Source organism: Symsagittifera roscoffensis, chromosome 6 (assembly GCF_963678635.1).
Source record: "Symsagittifera roscoffensis chromosome 6, txSymRosc1.1, whole genome shotgun sequence".
Taxonomy (NCBI): domain Eukaryota; kingdom Metazoa; phylum Xenacoelomorpha; order Acoela; family Convolutidae; genus Symsagittifera; species Symsagittifera roscoffensis.
Window position 1 is genome coordinate 14,986,917 of NC_087067.1, and position 16,816 is coordinate 15,003,732.

The 16,816-nt window shown below is 34.4% G+C and overlaps 1 protein-coding gene across 1 annotated transcript in view; it reads left to right on the forward strand.

Annotated features, from left to right (window-relative positions):
- The window catches only part of LOC134847816 (serine-rich adhesin for platelets-like), a 32,385-nt gene extending 18,361 nt beyond the window's left edge, over positions 1–14,024 (forward strand). Inside the window, exons 2-6 of the mRNA XM_063865036.1 lie at positions 3,733–4,556; positions 8,602–9,084; positions 9,372–9,661; positions 11,445–11,527; positions 13,968–14,024. Coding sequence (XP_063721106.1) covers positions 3,823–4,556; positions 8,602–9,084; positions 9,372–9,661; positions 11,445–11,527; positions 13,968–14,024 — 1,647 coding nt within the window. The 5' untranslated portion in view covers positions 3,733–3,822. The remainder of the gene's footprint in view (positions 1–3,732; positions 4,557–8,601; positions 9,085–9,371; positions 9,662–11,444; positions 11,528–13,967) is intronic.
- The last annotated feature ends 2,792 nt before the right edge of the window (positions 14,025–16,816 follow it).

Here is a 16,816-nt window from a genome sequence, read left to right on the forward strand (position 1 = left end):
TTTCCAACTCAGTATGGCTAGCGCTTTGAAAGAAAAACTTATAAATCTGAGCTATAGGAGGTCATAAAATTGAACAGACTTTTTATCGTAGCCCAAAGTAAAGGTTTATTGAAAGCTTATTGCAATCACGGACAAATTTTTGAGTTTCGGTCTCCGTGTCTTGATCATTATAAATTCAGCATGATAGAAATAAACTTTTTAGGGTTAATGAAGGGCATTCATTTCTCAACAATTTACCTTATAGTTTTAGTAGTTCATAAACGTAGAATTCCTTCACGGTGTGAGGTCGTTTTTGATTTTTAATTTGCTTAAATGACTGATTGCATTTCTTGAAATAGCAAATTTTTTTACAGGATTTTTATTAATAGAAAGATCAGTCAAAATGCTCACGGCCTCGGCAGTTGATACGAGCAGTTTTGTTCAGATTTAACCCAACATATTCAATTAAACGCACTTTTTTGAAATACATGAGGTGTATAAATACATTTTTTAACATACAATTTTCAAACTTTTCAATATTTTTTTTCATTGAAGCCTTGAATGTTGCGATTACCCATTAAAATATCTGAAGTAGTTTTTGATGCTCAATTTGCAAAAATTAGCTGATCCTTTTTCGGTTCCCCATTCTGCGAGTTTATATTTGTAACTTTTTATTCACATTCTCTGATTGTTACAAGAATTGGCATGCGAACGTATTAAGCCATGACATACCTTATCATTGATATTCATACTTGTGTTTGTAAAATCCATCGTTAACACATAAAATTGTTGCACATGTGAGGTTGGGATGGGGGTGGGGGTAGAGCCCAATTTGTTTCCTGCAATTCAGTTTGGAGTGGTCTCTCAATCAGCTTAACTTGCCTTTCCTACTAGGTTTTATTAGAAAACTGGCAAATGACGCGAGTTAATTATTAAAATTTAAGTAATTCCATGTAGTCCCAATTTTAAACGCCATGAGGCGGCTAAAGCCTATCTGAGTTGAATTGTTTATTTTAAAAAAATCATTTGAGCTCAGGGCGTCATCATCTTGTAACCCGTACTGAACTTTTTGTTCCATTTCACGGCTGATCATCCATTTAGCAGGGGAGAGAAAATTCTCAGGACTGTTCCCCCATTATGCAGGGCTGTTCAGAAGTGAGCATGCGTATTTTTCTACAGACATGGTCGTACCTGGATCTTACATGATCAGACCTGAGTGAAACATGTTCATGCCTGCCGCAGACATGATAACGCCTGACTGAAAACTTGACAAATACATATTTATTTATACATTACTTCGCGTATCTTGACTAATTGGTCTTTGTTGTTATAATTTCACTTTTTCAGATTTTGTTCGAAATGAGTTTATCCAAATTTACCTCCTCGAGCCAACCATCTTCAATTGAAGGAAATTATGTCGTCTCTACATCCCAAAAAAGAGGACGTCAGGTTAGTTTCAGGGGGCAACGGGAGGGATAGTCGAAAAAAACTAAAAATCCCCAGTTTGAACTATAATTAAAGCAATTCGTCACAAAATTTTTTGGCCAAAATTCCTTCAATTTTCGCGAACCAGTAGCCGCAATAAGTTCGAATAAATTAAAAAGATTCGATTGGTTGATACTATTAATCTCATTGAATAAATTAACAACAAATGTGCGACTACTTTTTAACGCATGATTTTTGTCTAATTTTATTTGTTAAGCATTTATTTAAAGTGATGAAGTTTTGACTAACAATTAGTTTTATGTTGACAGGAAACAGAGAAAAGTATCCACACGCCCCGCTACCAACGACTCCTTGCTGGCAATTAAAGAAAGATGCATCTAACCACTACAGTATATATTGAACAAAAAACTTCACCGATGTCAGAAAAAATCTGAAAAAAAATAAAAATTTGAAGTAAAGTGTCACATTATCAAGCTGAGTTTATGATGTTGTTACAAATTAACCATATCTTTAATAATCTTATAATACTGAAGATACCGATTTGAGCATATTCGGTTCAGGCATGGTCATGTATCCTGCAGGTGTGAGCATGTTTAGTTCAGGTATGATCATGTATCCGGCAGGTGTGAGCATGTTCAGTTCAGGCATAATCATGCATGCTGCAGGTGTGAGCATATCTTCAGTTAGCACACCTGATGCAGGTCTGATGCAGGTATGTGCATGCCGAATATAGACATGCTGCACATCTGTAACAGACATGAATTTTGCATGATTTTACAATGATCAGATATGATTATGGCCAAAAAGTTCGGTACGGGAAACTGTTTAAAAATTTCCGTCAAAAAATTGCTACTTAAAAAGTGGAAATTTGGAGAAAAAACCACCCCGAGAACAAACTTTTTGATAATAATAACTGGAAAATAACTGGCAAAATGCATAAATCATAAATCCAGCATTTAGTTGCTATAGATTTATATGCATTGGTTGCTTGGTCAAATTAGGGTGTATGTCTTCTTGGTTTGAAAATGTCAGGGTGTAGATACAACCGTGAATGCTAACTGCTATACCAGATGTCAACCGAAGCTTTTCGCAGAAATATTGCTAGTTGCTACCTTTTGGTCACGTTATTGGTATTACATAATCAACAGGTGTCCAGTCTGAAAAGATTTATCGCCCGCAGTCAATAAAGGGGAGGGGCCGCGCAGTTATTGTTCGTCTTAATACAGGCAATAGTTTCTGAAAATAACGTTCGCGGTAAAGATTTAATAGGAAACAGAAGATAGGTTATTTGCAAAAGGATTATTTAACTTTCCTTAACCGATGAATCGACGAATCAAACAATGAAAAAGTATAGGTTGAAAAGAATTGTCAACTTTATCAATCAGCCTAAAAAACTTTCAAATTATTCAACCGTCCAAACCGTTCGATCATCTGCTACCAGGGCGGGATTGGGAGACAAAAAGAAGCGTATGGGAGGGGGGAAGGGCTTGGCATTTTTGAAATTAATGACTGCCAACATAATCCGTACCCAAAAGTACGAAATTACGTAGGAGATCAACCTGACATTTAATCAACTCAGGGTGAGCTTTTGCTTTTTGATTTAATGATGTTTGTCAAGGGCATCGGAAACCTTAGCGAACTGATGTCATTTCAAACTCACATTAAGAAATGATCAAAATAACACACAAAAAGATTCTTTCGAAAGTCTTCATTTGGGAAAGATTTGCATGTCGGCTGCTGTCGATTATGATTGTTAACTTGACTGAAATACTTTGTAAAACTAACCACTTAGACGGTTTTTGAATATTTTAGTAAGCTTTCGGTGCTTTGAAATTTTATTAGTTTTTAGTTATTGGCACTATTTCCCACATTGATAAGCTGCAATTTAGACTAAATGGCTATTTGACTGCCTTCATAAAAGTACCTGTTATGAAAGTTACTCCAATTCAGATTTCAACAACAAGCCTTACCCGTGCACCGTTTCAGTGCCTTTCAAAGTTGGTTTACATAGTCTGACCAATCTTGAGTTTACCGATAAAGCATTAGATTAATTTTACACCAAATATTTGCGTTTGCTCACACACATACCTTTTAAAAGTCGACCCAATTTATATTTACTAAAAGGAAGTTAGAAGCCCATATTTGTTTGCACCAACCTAATATATTTAATTCTAGTACATGTAAGCCTCTAATTTAATTCATCGTTACTTCTTTTGAGACCAATTTTATCAAATATGATCAAAACATATTGTGTTTAGAACAAAAATTCAAATAACCCGATTTGTTTAGCTACTGCTTTCTGCCTAGATATCTATCGGTGTGGAGAACTATTGCGCCTCTTAATCGAGCTTATTTCAACTTTGACCAAACAAGCGAAAGAGGTACAAAAACAGTAGTATGACCGAAGGCCAAGGGGTTATCATGCTGCAATCAACCTACGCCAAAAACAACATAAGTATTCCTGAAAATAGAGGATTTTCATCGGAGTCGTCAACTCGATTCGATTTCAATTCCCTAAAGCCGAAACCAAAATCTCCACTGAAAAAAGACGAACACGCGATGTGTAACTATAATTATTTGAATAGTAATGAAAGCAAAATCAGACGAGAAGCCGATGACGTTCGACAGTCCTCCGAGGCCTTGGGCACTAATGCAAGTACATTGGAGGGTCAAATTTTCAATTTCTCTTTAGATGATGAAACTGAATTTAATATGCCTAGTTATGGTGACGACAAACTTTCTGGTCGCAATTTTACTGTCGGATTTTTGGATACAAATTACCCTTTCTCGCCCGGAAGTATCTGGAATTTCGATGCCAACGATTCTCATCCGCATCTTCTTAAATCTTATTCATGCGCCGCTGGTGGTAATTTTCTCGTCTGCAATCCTGAATCGACCGAGGAGACCGACTCCTGTCCCGTTACTCCTCTGACTCATGATTCAGGGATATCCGAAGGGGGGCTCTCTCCCGGATGCCATTTAACTCTGAGTGACAGTGAGAGTAACAGTGGGGGAGGGGCCGGAGACTGTTTTTCAACCTCGTCCAGCGGGGATTCCAGTCCAACTTGCTGGCCCTCACTAACAATGTCGCAGAAAATGAACAAAGCAGATAGTGATAGCGTCGTGAACAGGTAAGACTTTATTAGACTCCCTCGTTCCCAAATACTGGTTGCCAATGTTTCCAGTGTTTTCTCCTTTCTTAATATTATTTTTGAAAACAATTGATGGCTAACCAACCCTGAAAGTTTTCAAAAGACGCCTTTGGCGCCAATATAATCCAAAAGTAAGTCAAAATTTTCTAAAAAAAACGCTAAAAAATGGCGTTTGCTTCCAACCAATTAGCTGCGGCTCAAAAACTTGAATTTGTTGATCTTAGAAGAACGAGAAAACATTTCAAAAATTAGAGCCTCCGAAAAAAAGTTCCCGCCCATGCCACTGCTCAGATTCTGTGCAAGTGATATCCGGTGGCTGTGCAAATAGCACTGAATTGACCGACCAAGTCAAGAAAGGAAATTCAAAAGTACGAACAATATTCGGAAAAAATGGAAACCAGTTTTACTTTTTTTCAATTTTTTCCCCTTTTTTTCTTAATTTACTCTTATTTGTTTTTTTTTGCTAGTGCATAAGTTAGGTGAAAATCAATTTGCTGAATAGGTTACTGAAAAAAGCGGAGAAGTGGAAGAATTTAAAATGGTAATCGATAATGTTGATATTCATGTTGAAATTAAAAGGTAGGTCTGTCTTTCATCAAGTTTTGTCTACATAAGTCTGAAAACCAAAAAACATTCGAACCAATTTTTCTCGGCGCTGAAAAAATGTTATCATTTTTTCTTGAACCTAAATTACGGACAAAAAAAGCTTCAGTATCATTTCGTATTTGATCCCTACGAGTTTTCCCTTATTCTGTCAAAGTTGGCTGGAAAAGCTGTTAAAAAATTGTATTTAATCCATCGTTCCTTCCCATTTTTCAAGAGTGGTCGGAACATTAAATTGATAAGGAGTGTTTTGGGACACTCTTGATAAGGCGTGTTTGGATAAGGCACTTTTATTCTCGTGCCGAATGTACGCGCAGCGGAGCAAGCGTATTCTACTTGCCGTTACTTTGTTACAAATTGTGCTTGTTAGAAATTGTCGCCTGTTTCGAATTCTCGCCAGTTAAGAATTCTCGCCAGTTAAGAATTGTCACCTGTTACGAATTGTCGCCTGTTACGAATTGTCGTTTGTTACCTGCTACTGTCGCTTGTTGCGGTATAATTCGACAAACCAAATTTACATTAACCTGCAAAGCGAGAATCTTCAGACGCACTTTTTCAGGAAAATTTGAAAATTTTGTTAGAGGCCCTGAAAAACACCTTCATTGAAAGTAGCTTATTTTCACAGCCTGACTATTGTTTTTATTTTAGTCTTATTGCATAAATTACTGTCTAGACACATAAAATAATTTGTCTGAGATTGTGTAAGAAGCCCAAAATCAAAGCTATTTGTCTCTCCTAGAAAATAGTGTAGGGTTTTTATTACTGTTGAAATAGCTCTGAAAGGGTTTCAAATTGATTTATCACTGAACATTCTACTATTCCTACTATGCGACCTAATTTACTTGGAAAAACATGATAATTTTTGGCTACTTCTGTTGCCTATTTAGTTTCTGTTTTCATTTGTAAGTAAGTTTTGCCGGAAAGGTATAGGAAAAGATAAATAGAGGGTTGCTGACAAGACGTGATAAGTTTCAGTTGTATGATTTATTATATTACCGGAAGTGTTTGGTTGTATGTTTTAGAAAGTGGGGGCTGGTATAAAAACATCTGAATATTTGTCTATCACCAGGGGTGGATCTAGATTTTCTCGAGGGGAGGGGGGCTTCTTTTTTTTTAGTTCAACCAAATTAATTTTCCGAGTACTCCCAGAACAGAACAATATAAACATTCTATTTCTATTTTTACCGAAAATTTTGAGCAGCAGGCAAACTTTTGAATTTGAAAAAACGGTTCAAAAAACCGTTTTTGGGTACTTTTTGAAAACTTTTGACCAAAAAAATGTGTTTTTTTTTTTGCCGTGCGCTCCCCTTCAAAACAAGTAAATAATGGCGCCAAAGGCGCATTTAGAAAAAATTTAGTGTTGGTCGGCCTAAAATGAATGTCATTAGAAAATAACAAAGAACGCATTTTTTGCAACAGCAAAGTTTACACATTTTTTGTCCACTTTATGTAATTTGCTGAAACCGAATATTTGAGTTTTGATCCGGCTACGGAAGTGTAGAGGAACTTTCGGCTATTCGACGGGATTTGTAGGAAACATTGGGCAACACAAAATAAAACGCCAGATGGGCTCAATATATAGCAATGGAAGGGTTTCAGTCAGTCGTGATTAAAAACATTTTTAGTGTCGACCAAAACCGCCTCTTAATTCTAGCTTTTTGGATTTAGAATTTGGCAATCAACTTACTTTTTTTTCTGTTTTAAAGGGACTAAAATTTTTTTATGCATTGATTAAGTATAAAGAAAAAAAATGTGGTCGGATTTTTCCAAAATATTGCGTAATAAGTCATGGTAACTGTCAGGGGTGGATCTAGGATTTTCTCGAGGGGTGGGCGGATTTTCAAAAAATATTCCAAAATTTTGACGACTTTTTTTTAGGTCGACCAAATTGATTTTTCGAGTTCTCCCAAAGCACTGTTTTGCCCCTATTTTGGCAAAATTTTCTGCGCTGCAAGCAAATTTTTGAAAAAACTGTCAGAAAAGCCGTTTTTGGGCACTTTTTGAAAAATTGTGACAAAAAAATCGCGTTTTTTTTTGGCGCGGGCTCCCCCTCAAAGTTAGTATATATTGGCGCCAAAGGCGCCTTCAAAAAAAATTTTAGGGTCGGTCGGCCAAAAATGGATTTCTGTAAAAATATCAAAGGGGAGACCCTTTGGGTCGGCAGGGGGTCGAATTGCTGAGGGAAGGCGTGCGCCATAAATCCGACCCTGGTGTTTGTCGTTTATGACAGTAAATGCAAAAATTTTGACTAGATTCGGCTTTAGTCAAATGTGCGTGACATCAATCTTCAATAGATTTCACTGTTACCAAAAAAAAATAATTATTTACGTAAGTTTGATCGTAATAAATTTAGAAATTATTAAAAAATACCACCTTAGTCATATCGATACATTACTAGAAAATTAAAAAAAAAATTAAATCGAATTTAATGACTCTCATATTAGATTCCTCACCCGATTCGAGGAGTCTTATGCAATTTTGTGAGGGCATTGCAACTGCAAAAGGAAAAAAATTAACATGACACATTTTGACTATTCTTTGCGTGCTGATCTGATAGAAAGAGAAGAATTTAAATTTGAAACCGATGAATTCAAAAAACGACAGAAAGAGGGAGAGGGAGTCTAGCTGAGATGTGTGTTGTATTGTGGTGTATCAGGAGGTCACGCTGACAAGCTTTTTGCCAGTTTCCGCTCAACTCAGCAAAACCAGTCAGTGGAAAAAAATAACAAAAAATTCGAATAAATGACGAGAAAAACTTTTAAAAAAAGAACGGAAGCGAACTGACTATAACCAACTGACTTTTGTTTCTGTCGATCTTAGTTGGATAGTTAGCACTGAAAACTGATCTCCAACTGTGCAAAGTTGGCGTTTTACAGGAAGCTTTTCAGAGTATTGACTTCAACTAAAAGTGAACAAATAGGGGAGGGGGAGGGGAGGGGAGAGGGGGAAGTGCGTGGTGAGAAGAGTGGGGGGAAGGGGGGGATCTGCTATGTGTAGGGATGGTGTAAATGCATATATGAAGATGTCTATCTACAGTGAAAATATAATTTGGTCATTGTTGGTTAGATGAAAGTCCGGATTACATTAAGAGCAAGGGAGAGAAAAGAGAAAAGAAAAAACGGAAATCGTTTTAAAATCCATTTTTTCATTCCATTTAGTTGGCTTTTAACTTAGTTCTTTTTACCGCAGGTTTGTTCGCAAATTTTTTTGATCGCAATTTGCACATTTACTCGAATTTTCATGAGTGATTAATTGAGCAGACATATTATTTTAGTTTAATTTTATTTAAATAAAGATTGTCCAATTGGTTCTAGTCGACAATTAGTACATTTTATCCGAGCTGATAAATTTAAAAGTTTCAGTTGCAAGCTTCCGTTTACATTTATTAAAATTGTAATTAGTCTAAGCATTTTGTTTACAGTAAGATATCTCACAATTGCGACATCAAAAACAAGAAAAACAACAATTCCATCAGCCAGAAGAGTGAGAAAAACATCAGAAGAGGTGAATTTATGTCGTCAGGAATAAGATTCGGAGGCAGCGTATCTAGCGAACACGCCACAATATCCCCCCTAAGTAGCTCTTGCTCCCCTATTGCCAATGGAATTTCTTCGACAACCTCATTATCGTCATCATCTTCATCATCTTTGCCCCCCTGCTCTAGAATAATAGGTGCTGGGGTGGGGACTATTATATCTACAGCTCATCATGATTTGCCAGCATCTTCGCCTTCATATGACTCGTTTCGTTACTCACCTCTGTTCGAGATGTCAAAAATGACAACATCAATGGGCGAAGAAAGATTAAAGGAGAAAAATGAAAACTTCATCGAAAACGACAATCAGATCTTCAAAAACTCATCAAAATTGACGTCATCGCAGTTTGATTTGTTCTTAAAATCCAGGTGCACTTTAAAAAACATTCTAATATTGATGAAAAAAAAAGAATAAGATTTTCAAATTTGATTGTTTTACATTTCAATTTAAAAAAAAAACACTTATTATTGAATTCTAGTTCGACTTAGCCTATTATTCAACACTAAATTTCAAATTTTTGACCAAAACCAGAAATTTGGACAACTTTATGGCTCAAAACCACCATTTTTATTTTTTTTAAATAAAATTCAGTTGTCAAAAGAAATATGAACGCTCTTCAAACATTCCGAAATTGAGGTAATAACAGATTGTTTAGATCTACTTTCTTTCCCGTGGGCAAAATGCCTGCAACTTCAACTGCATCTGATAGCGTCTTCCCCAGTCTGACCTCACGTGACCCATTGGAGGGGGTCAATGACCTATTAGAAGACATGAGTGAAGGGATAATGGGAATGGAACGAGAGCCAGATAAGGATGCAATCAAGATGTTTGTGGGTCAGATTCCGAAGAGCTGGGACGAGGAGAGTTTCCGAGAGTATCTGGAGAAGTTCGGCGACATGTACCAATTGAACATTTTGAGGGATAAAGTCACAAATGAGAGCAAAGGTCAGTAGAGGTTAAGAAAAAACGCCTGCATTAGCAAAACTAAGCTTACAATCGATTAAAATCAATTTTTAAACCGATTAATTACTAGTGAAAAATCGATTGCTTGAACACTAAAATTGATAACATAGAAATTTAATACCGTTCAAAATTATCGATTTTTTGTTTAAAAAAATTATTAATGGATTTTTTTGCGGTGTTAAATTTGCGTCGGATCTGTATAAAATACCCCAGAAACCGTATAAAATTGACTAGATTGTCTTAAATAATATATTTTATTGTGTCTGGAAAACTTCAATAAAAACCCAATGTCTCAAGGTCGATTTTTTTTTTCACAAAACATATCGAACTTGTACTTAAAAAAAACCTCCCTCAATGTTATAGTGAATTAAAGTCACTTGAGAAGAGTTGCTTACAAAGTCTGTTTTTCTTTCTGTAAGATGCATTCAATCTGTAGATATTTGTGATGTTTTTCAGCAAACTTTCAGAAAATTTCAATATCAGCAAACAAATCTTTGCCTTGAGTTTCATGTTTTGACCGAGATTTTACTTTTCTAGAATGGGACTCTTTTCCACACAGAAAAGTATGAAGAGCAGGTTTTAGATGAAAGCTTTTTCTGCCTCGTTTCGGTTCTGAGGTAGTTCTGTTTGGGGTACCTGGGTGCAACATTTGATTTCATTCGCAAGTTAACCGTAATTATCGGAAATTACGAGTCACTGACATAAATTTTGGTATTTAAAAGCAGAATTAAATGTCATCAAGTACGCAAAATGAAAACAATAAAAAAAAACAATTTTAAAACAGCACCTGAACAACTTGTGAACCATGTTTTGGTCTTTCAGTTTTTTCACCACAAAATTCATTAGTTACGACCTTGATTTTTCTCGCTATGAATTCTAGCGGGAACAAAAGCAAAAAAATTTGAAAAAGCAAATAAAACAAGCGACAGAAAAATAAAAAAGAATAGCCGCTTACTGTGGAAGTAGCACAGAATGTTCCGACCATAGTCTTTAAAAAAATTACAAGATAAAGCTTTTTTTCAAATTAGTTTTTCTGTGTGGGGTGATAGTAAAGCCTGATGTAAAACTATATTTTAAGCATATTGGTTATTCATAGTAAAAACGGAAAATAAGACGCAACAATTTCATGGAAAAGTGACTAGAAAACAAAAGTAAAAAAAATCAAAAGATTTCAATTTTTTTTTACAAATTTTTTGCAGAGAATTTTCCATTTTTTTGAGGTTTTTGGTTTCCAGAATGGAGCTACAAAACTCCAAAAAATTAATTTTACATTAAAGTTTTTAGTGCTTAAATTGTAAATTTGTCCTAATTCAGCTGTTGTAAGCCTGCTCGCTTGCTTTGTTCGCTCGAATTAAGACGAAAAATCAAAATATTCAAACCGGTTTTTCTCAACACTGGGAAAATCGTTTTTCAATTTTTTGTAATGTCGTTCGAATTACGACTGAAAAGGCTTTAAATTGATAAATCACTCAACCCAGTCCGGCGATTAATTGTGGTAGCTGATTTTGCGTGGAACTAAAAAGAAGAAAAATAAAACACACCCAAATACAAAGTTTCTCCCAATTTTCAATGGTCGGAACAAAAATAGCATATAGTTCTTATTCAGGGCATACAATCAGCTTTCCGTAGAAAACTCATAACTCAAAAATGCTGGTCTTTTCCCTCTTGCTTTTAGGGTATTAATGAAACAATTAAAGGATGTACTCTAAACAAAAAGTAATTAAACTGCTGATTGTTAGATGACGATGATTATGTTTTTTCTCAGGATGTGGCTTTGTGACGTTCTACACGCGTGATTCTGCAATTGAAGCCCAGAGAAGTCTACATGACAAAGTGGTACTTGACGGGGTGAGTATTTAAGAGTTTCGTAGTTAAAGTTAGTGACCTCAAAATGGGAATTCTTAATAGCTGAAGTACAGAACTTCAGCAGAGTGTAGAAGCCAATAAGCAATCAGTGTTCAATTGTTACGACTTTCGTAACGAAAGTAACGAAATATTTGTGCTCGGGATGGGTTTTTTTCTTCAGACAAATTTCGATTTTTTAACTAGCCATTTTTGACGGAAAGTTTTTTTATCATTCTAAAGGTATTATTGTCCTGAGCTTAAATTTGAAAAGATATTTCACATATGATCATTTTTCGTAAAGTTATGGGGTTTTGAAAAAATGCAGTTTTGGTCAATTTGGGACATTTAACGCGCGATATATATTTCGTGCTTTTAACGCTCAAGCGGAGATTTAATCCGCCTTAGAAATCGTTCCAAATTGGTTGAAGGAAATTTATTTGCCATAATTTATTTGTTAAAAGGAGAGAATCTATCACTTTGTACTTTATATGGCGTATGGGGGATAATTTTCACAAAAAAATCATTTTTTAAATAATTTTTTCCATTTTATTTCATTATTTAATGTTCTCATGTTATTACTGCTCCGTAGACCTCAACAGGCGATCAGAACAATGAGGGCCTCGCCCTGCTAGGAGGAGTTTTTTTCAACCAATTTATCAAGTTTTTATTTACCAAGTTTCAATTTTTAAATTTATCAAGTTTATCAAATGTTTTGGCTTTTTTGCTTGGATCTGTGCTTTGCTATTAGCACGTACTGAATAATAAACGTCAAATGGGTTTAAGTGAACCCCGAATGCTTTTTATATAGAATGAGAAAATGCTAGTCATACAAGTTTTTAAAGATTTCAAAATGAATTTTAATCCCCCTCTCCTCGGCGCGCTACTGCTCTACACTGAAACAACATTTTATTTTTTTTTGTAAATTACAAAAGATAGGGCTTTAACTTCAATATTGTTTTACACATCACTTTATACTAGCTTTCCTTGAAGGAAAAATTATGGGAGGAAATAATTAGAAGAAAACTAAAATTGGAGGAAAAGCGACCTTACCCATAGTTAATTCTAACCAAATTAACTTTCAACAATAAAACAAAGACATATTATGATTAAATTGATTTTTCTATGTTTTAAGAAGATTAAAAAATTTGAATTTTTCATCTTTCCAAAAAAACTGCTCATATCAAAGCGAGGGCTTGATTGCTCCTACTGCCTTTTAAAGTCAATGGAGCAGTAATAAAACGAAAAATTTAAATTGAAAAAAATATTAATTAAAAAGTTTTTTTTATACTTTGAGGATTTTGCAAAAATCTTCTATCCACACTTCAACTAGCTAAATAAAGTACAAAATGATAGTTTTTGCTTCTAGTAACAAATCAATTTTGGCATTCAAAAAAATTATAACGATTTCTAAGACGGATTAAATCTCCGCTTACGCGTTAGAAGCTCGGAATTTCTCACGCGTTAATTGTTCCAAATTGGCAATCTTCAAGCCCATATAACTCTAGGAAAATGTTCACAGGTAAAATATCTTTTCAAATTTAAGCTCAAGACAATAATAGCTTTTGAATGCTTTGAAAAAATCCCTTCAAAAATGGCTAGTTTAAAAGTCAAAATTGTCTGAAGAAAAAAAACAGAGAAAAAAAGAGCACAAATATTCCGCTACTTTTATTACAAAAATCCGTTAATTCAAACCCAATTTTAGGAGGTTCGGGGGCGTGGTGGGATTTTTCAACAAAAATACAAAGACATATTATGACTGTTTTGATTATTTTGATCTTTGAAGCTAAAAACATTCCTTTTCATCATTTTTTTAAATTTAATTTTTCGTGTTATTAAGCAACCGTAGACCTCAAAAAGCAACCGCGACAATCAGGGCCTCCCCTTAATACGAGCAGTCTTGTCTTTTTTCAATTTAGCAATTTTCAGTTGATCAAGATTCAATTTTTTAACTTAATAAGGTTATCAAATGTTTTGGTTTTTTTGCTTGGGTCTGTGCTTTGCTATTAGCTCGTACTGAATGATAAAAGTCTCAAAAACTTTTAACGATGGTTTAAGTGAATCCCAAATGCTTTTTCTATGAATGGGAAAATGCTAGTCATACAAGTTTCTAACGATTTCAAAATGAATTTCAAGCCGTCTCATCGGCACGCTAATGCCCTACACTGAAACACCTTTTTCATTTTTTTTGCAAATTCAAAAGATAAAGACTTTAATCTTCAATATTGTATTACACGTGACTTTAAGCGAGCTTTCCTTCGTACTAAATTTGGAGGAAAACCCCACAGTTAATTCTGACCCAATTTAAGAGTGGTAGGGGGTTCAACATTAAAACAAAGACATAATTCAAGTATTTCGCTTGCTCTGATTTTGATTATTTTAAGACGACGAAAAAATTTGATTTTTGTAATGATGGTAAGAACGGTGATGGTGTTGTTTTGTTTAGATGACGCATTGCATTCAAATGAAACCAGCTGATTCAGAGAATAGAAAAGGTAAGTAGTTATTATAAATTATTCATTTTTTCTTCAATCCAATTTGCACTTCTTTAGGACAGTATAGTGAAACAAAGAAAAATTGAGATTTTTTGAATCCATTTTTTCGGGGTGTAAATAAACCAGCCCAAAATTTACGCCATGCGAATGAAATTTGCATAACTGTTACATACTTGTTACGTGAGTGTTATCTAACAATTAAGTATTTTCGGCTGGCTTTTATAGCGCTATTGTTTTAATTAAACAACTTTTATTCAAAATTTTGGATCCCTTTAACCATTTCGCCCTATGGCACCTTGTAAAGAATTGCCACTTCTATAAAAAAACTCTTTGAGCTATTCAGCTTATGCAAATTTTGTACATAGTACCGAATCCCCCCTTTTGCAGTGGAGGGGGAGAGGGGTCATTGAATGAGATTCATAACTTTTAAATTGCAGCAGGGGCGGATTTAGGGGAGAGGGGGCGGGGGGGGGGGGGCGGACGCCCTTTCCCTTAGGAATTCGACCCCCTGCCGACCCAAAGGGTCCCCCCTTTGATACTTTTTCAGAAATCCATTTTTGGCCGACCGACCCTAAAATTTTTCTAAAGGCGCCTTTGGCGCCAACATATACTAACTTTGAGGGGGAGCGCGCGCCAAAAAAAAACGCAATTTTTTTGTCAAAGTTTTTCAAAAAGTGCCCAAAAACGGCTTTTTTGACTGTTTTTTCAAAAATTTGCCTGCGGCGCAGAAAATTTTGAGCCAAAAAAGGGGCAAAACAGTGCTTTGGGAGAGCTCGAAAAATAAATTTGGTCGACCTAAAAAAAAAAAGGTCGTCAAAATTTTCGAATTTTTTTTTAAAATCCGCCCCCCCCCTCGAGAAAATCCTAGATCCGCCCCTGAATTGCAGTATCATTTTTTTCTACTTTATAAAATTATATTGCAGTTTCAAATTTTCTAAATTTTAAAATTTTTATCTATTTAGATCTAAGAAAAAACGTTTAAAGTAAGAGTCAATTTTAACACAATAGAATCGTGAAATGGCGCCACTGTTCTTAAACAACAGTGATATTCAGTGAACAGTGAACAATCAGATGATGCACGGTAAATCTATAAAATCGACGAGCGTGAAGTGTGAACAAAAGATACTCGTTTTACGTTTTCTGCACTTGGGTAGTTTTTACAACCGAGTTTGCGGCTTTAGAGTGTGTTGCCGCCATTACAGTGTCATTGCCATTCCAGACAGATATAGCACCAGGTTTCGATTGTAAAAATTCGTTTCTACTAACTTTTTGATTGCAGAGAAAAAAAAACAAATGAAAAAAAAATTGTTATCAACAAAAACAATAACACGCTGTTATAATTTTTTCATTTTTTTCTACTTCTAATTCAATTTCACAGAACTTATTTATAATTACAACAGTTCCAAGCTCTAAAAAAACGAATTATCGTTCATAAGTAAGTCATTAATTTTGAATTTTAATTTGCTTTAAATTATCCGGACAAAACGATTAAAAACTTGAAATTTTAAACGCGCTTTCACTAGTTGGGTTGAATTTGTACAAAAAAAGAAGAAAACCAAAATTTTTTAGATTTTTACCAGAATAATTATAATCCAATCTATTTTACAAAAAAAAACGGAATCAAATTTTCATCCCAATTAAGAGTCACTTTAACTTTTTTCTATAATCAAAAACTACACTTCAGCTACTAAGTTAATTGATAGGAAAAGTATACCAAAAAGCGTTTTACTTGGCCGAACAAAGCTTAAGAGTGTTAATTATTACAAACCTGTATAAAAAAGCACATTTTTGCTTGATAAAAAAGCGTCATTTTTACTATATAAAAACAATTGCTTAAACATTTTGGAGACTTTACCCTTTTAAAACTCTCTTAATTGGGCAAGAGGCTCATCTTGGTAAAGTTTTTGTGCCAGTTAAGTTGGTAACTTAAGCTTAAATTTTGATTGATTAGAAAAAAATAAAGTGACTTATTTTTGGGATACATTTTTGTTTCCGATTTTCGCAAAATATAATGGATTATAATAGTTCTGTTAAGAATCTCAGCAACCTTGGCGCTCTATTTTTTTTGTCTAATCTCCACTTAAATGGGAAAAACGATTTAAAGTTTCAATTTCGTACCTATAAATTAAATCAGCACTTTTTTTCAGTGATTTATTGAATTAATCCTAATTTTTTTTTTTTTTTGATAAAATGTTGATTGTTTTTTGTTTTACGGCCAAAATTTGTCATCTTGTTATCCCGGGTTGACCTCCATAAAGCTAAAATGCTTATCTTACAATTTCATACATCGAAAACGCTTATCATACAAGTTCATACATCAAATGTTAGGAAAAATGCTAATCATACGATTTTCATACAATTTCAAAAAAACATTGAAAAAAACTTCCAACTAGTTTCTACGGCTATTTGAACCAGACAAAACAGTCTTGTGATGAAAAAAACTATGTTTTTTTGTGCAAAAAATTGGTTATCATACAACTTCCAGATACAAAAAATGTATGACTAGCATTTTTTTGATGGCGACAACAAAACTTTTCCCAAGTAATATTGAAATTGCCCAAATTTTTGCATTCAAATTTCATTTTTTGTCTGTAGTCCTGAATACACAAAAATTGGAATTTTTTCCCTTTCTGGATAATTTTTTTAAACAGGCTAAAAACTCCTATTTCTTTTATATGGCATGTTTATAAATGCCTTGATCAATGTCTGATAATTTGAAAATTTTAACTTTAAAAATAATCATCTTTGAAAATTTTTGCCAACATTTAAAAGCTTGATGTTTTTAGTATATGATTTGTGA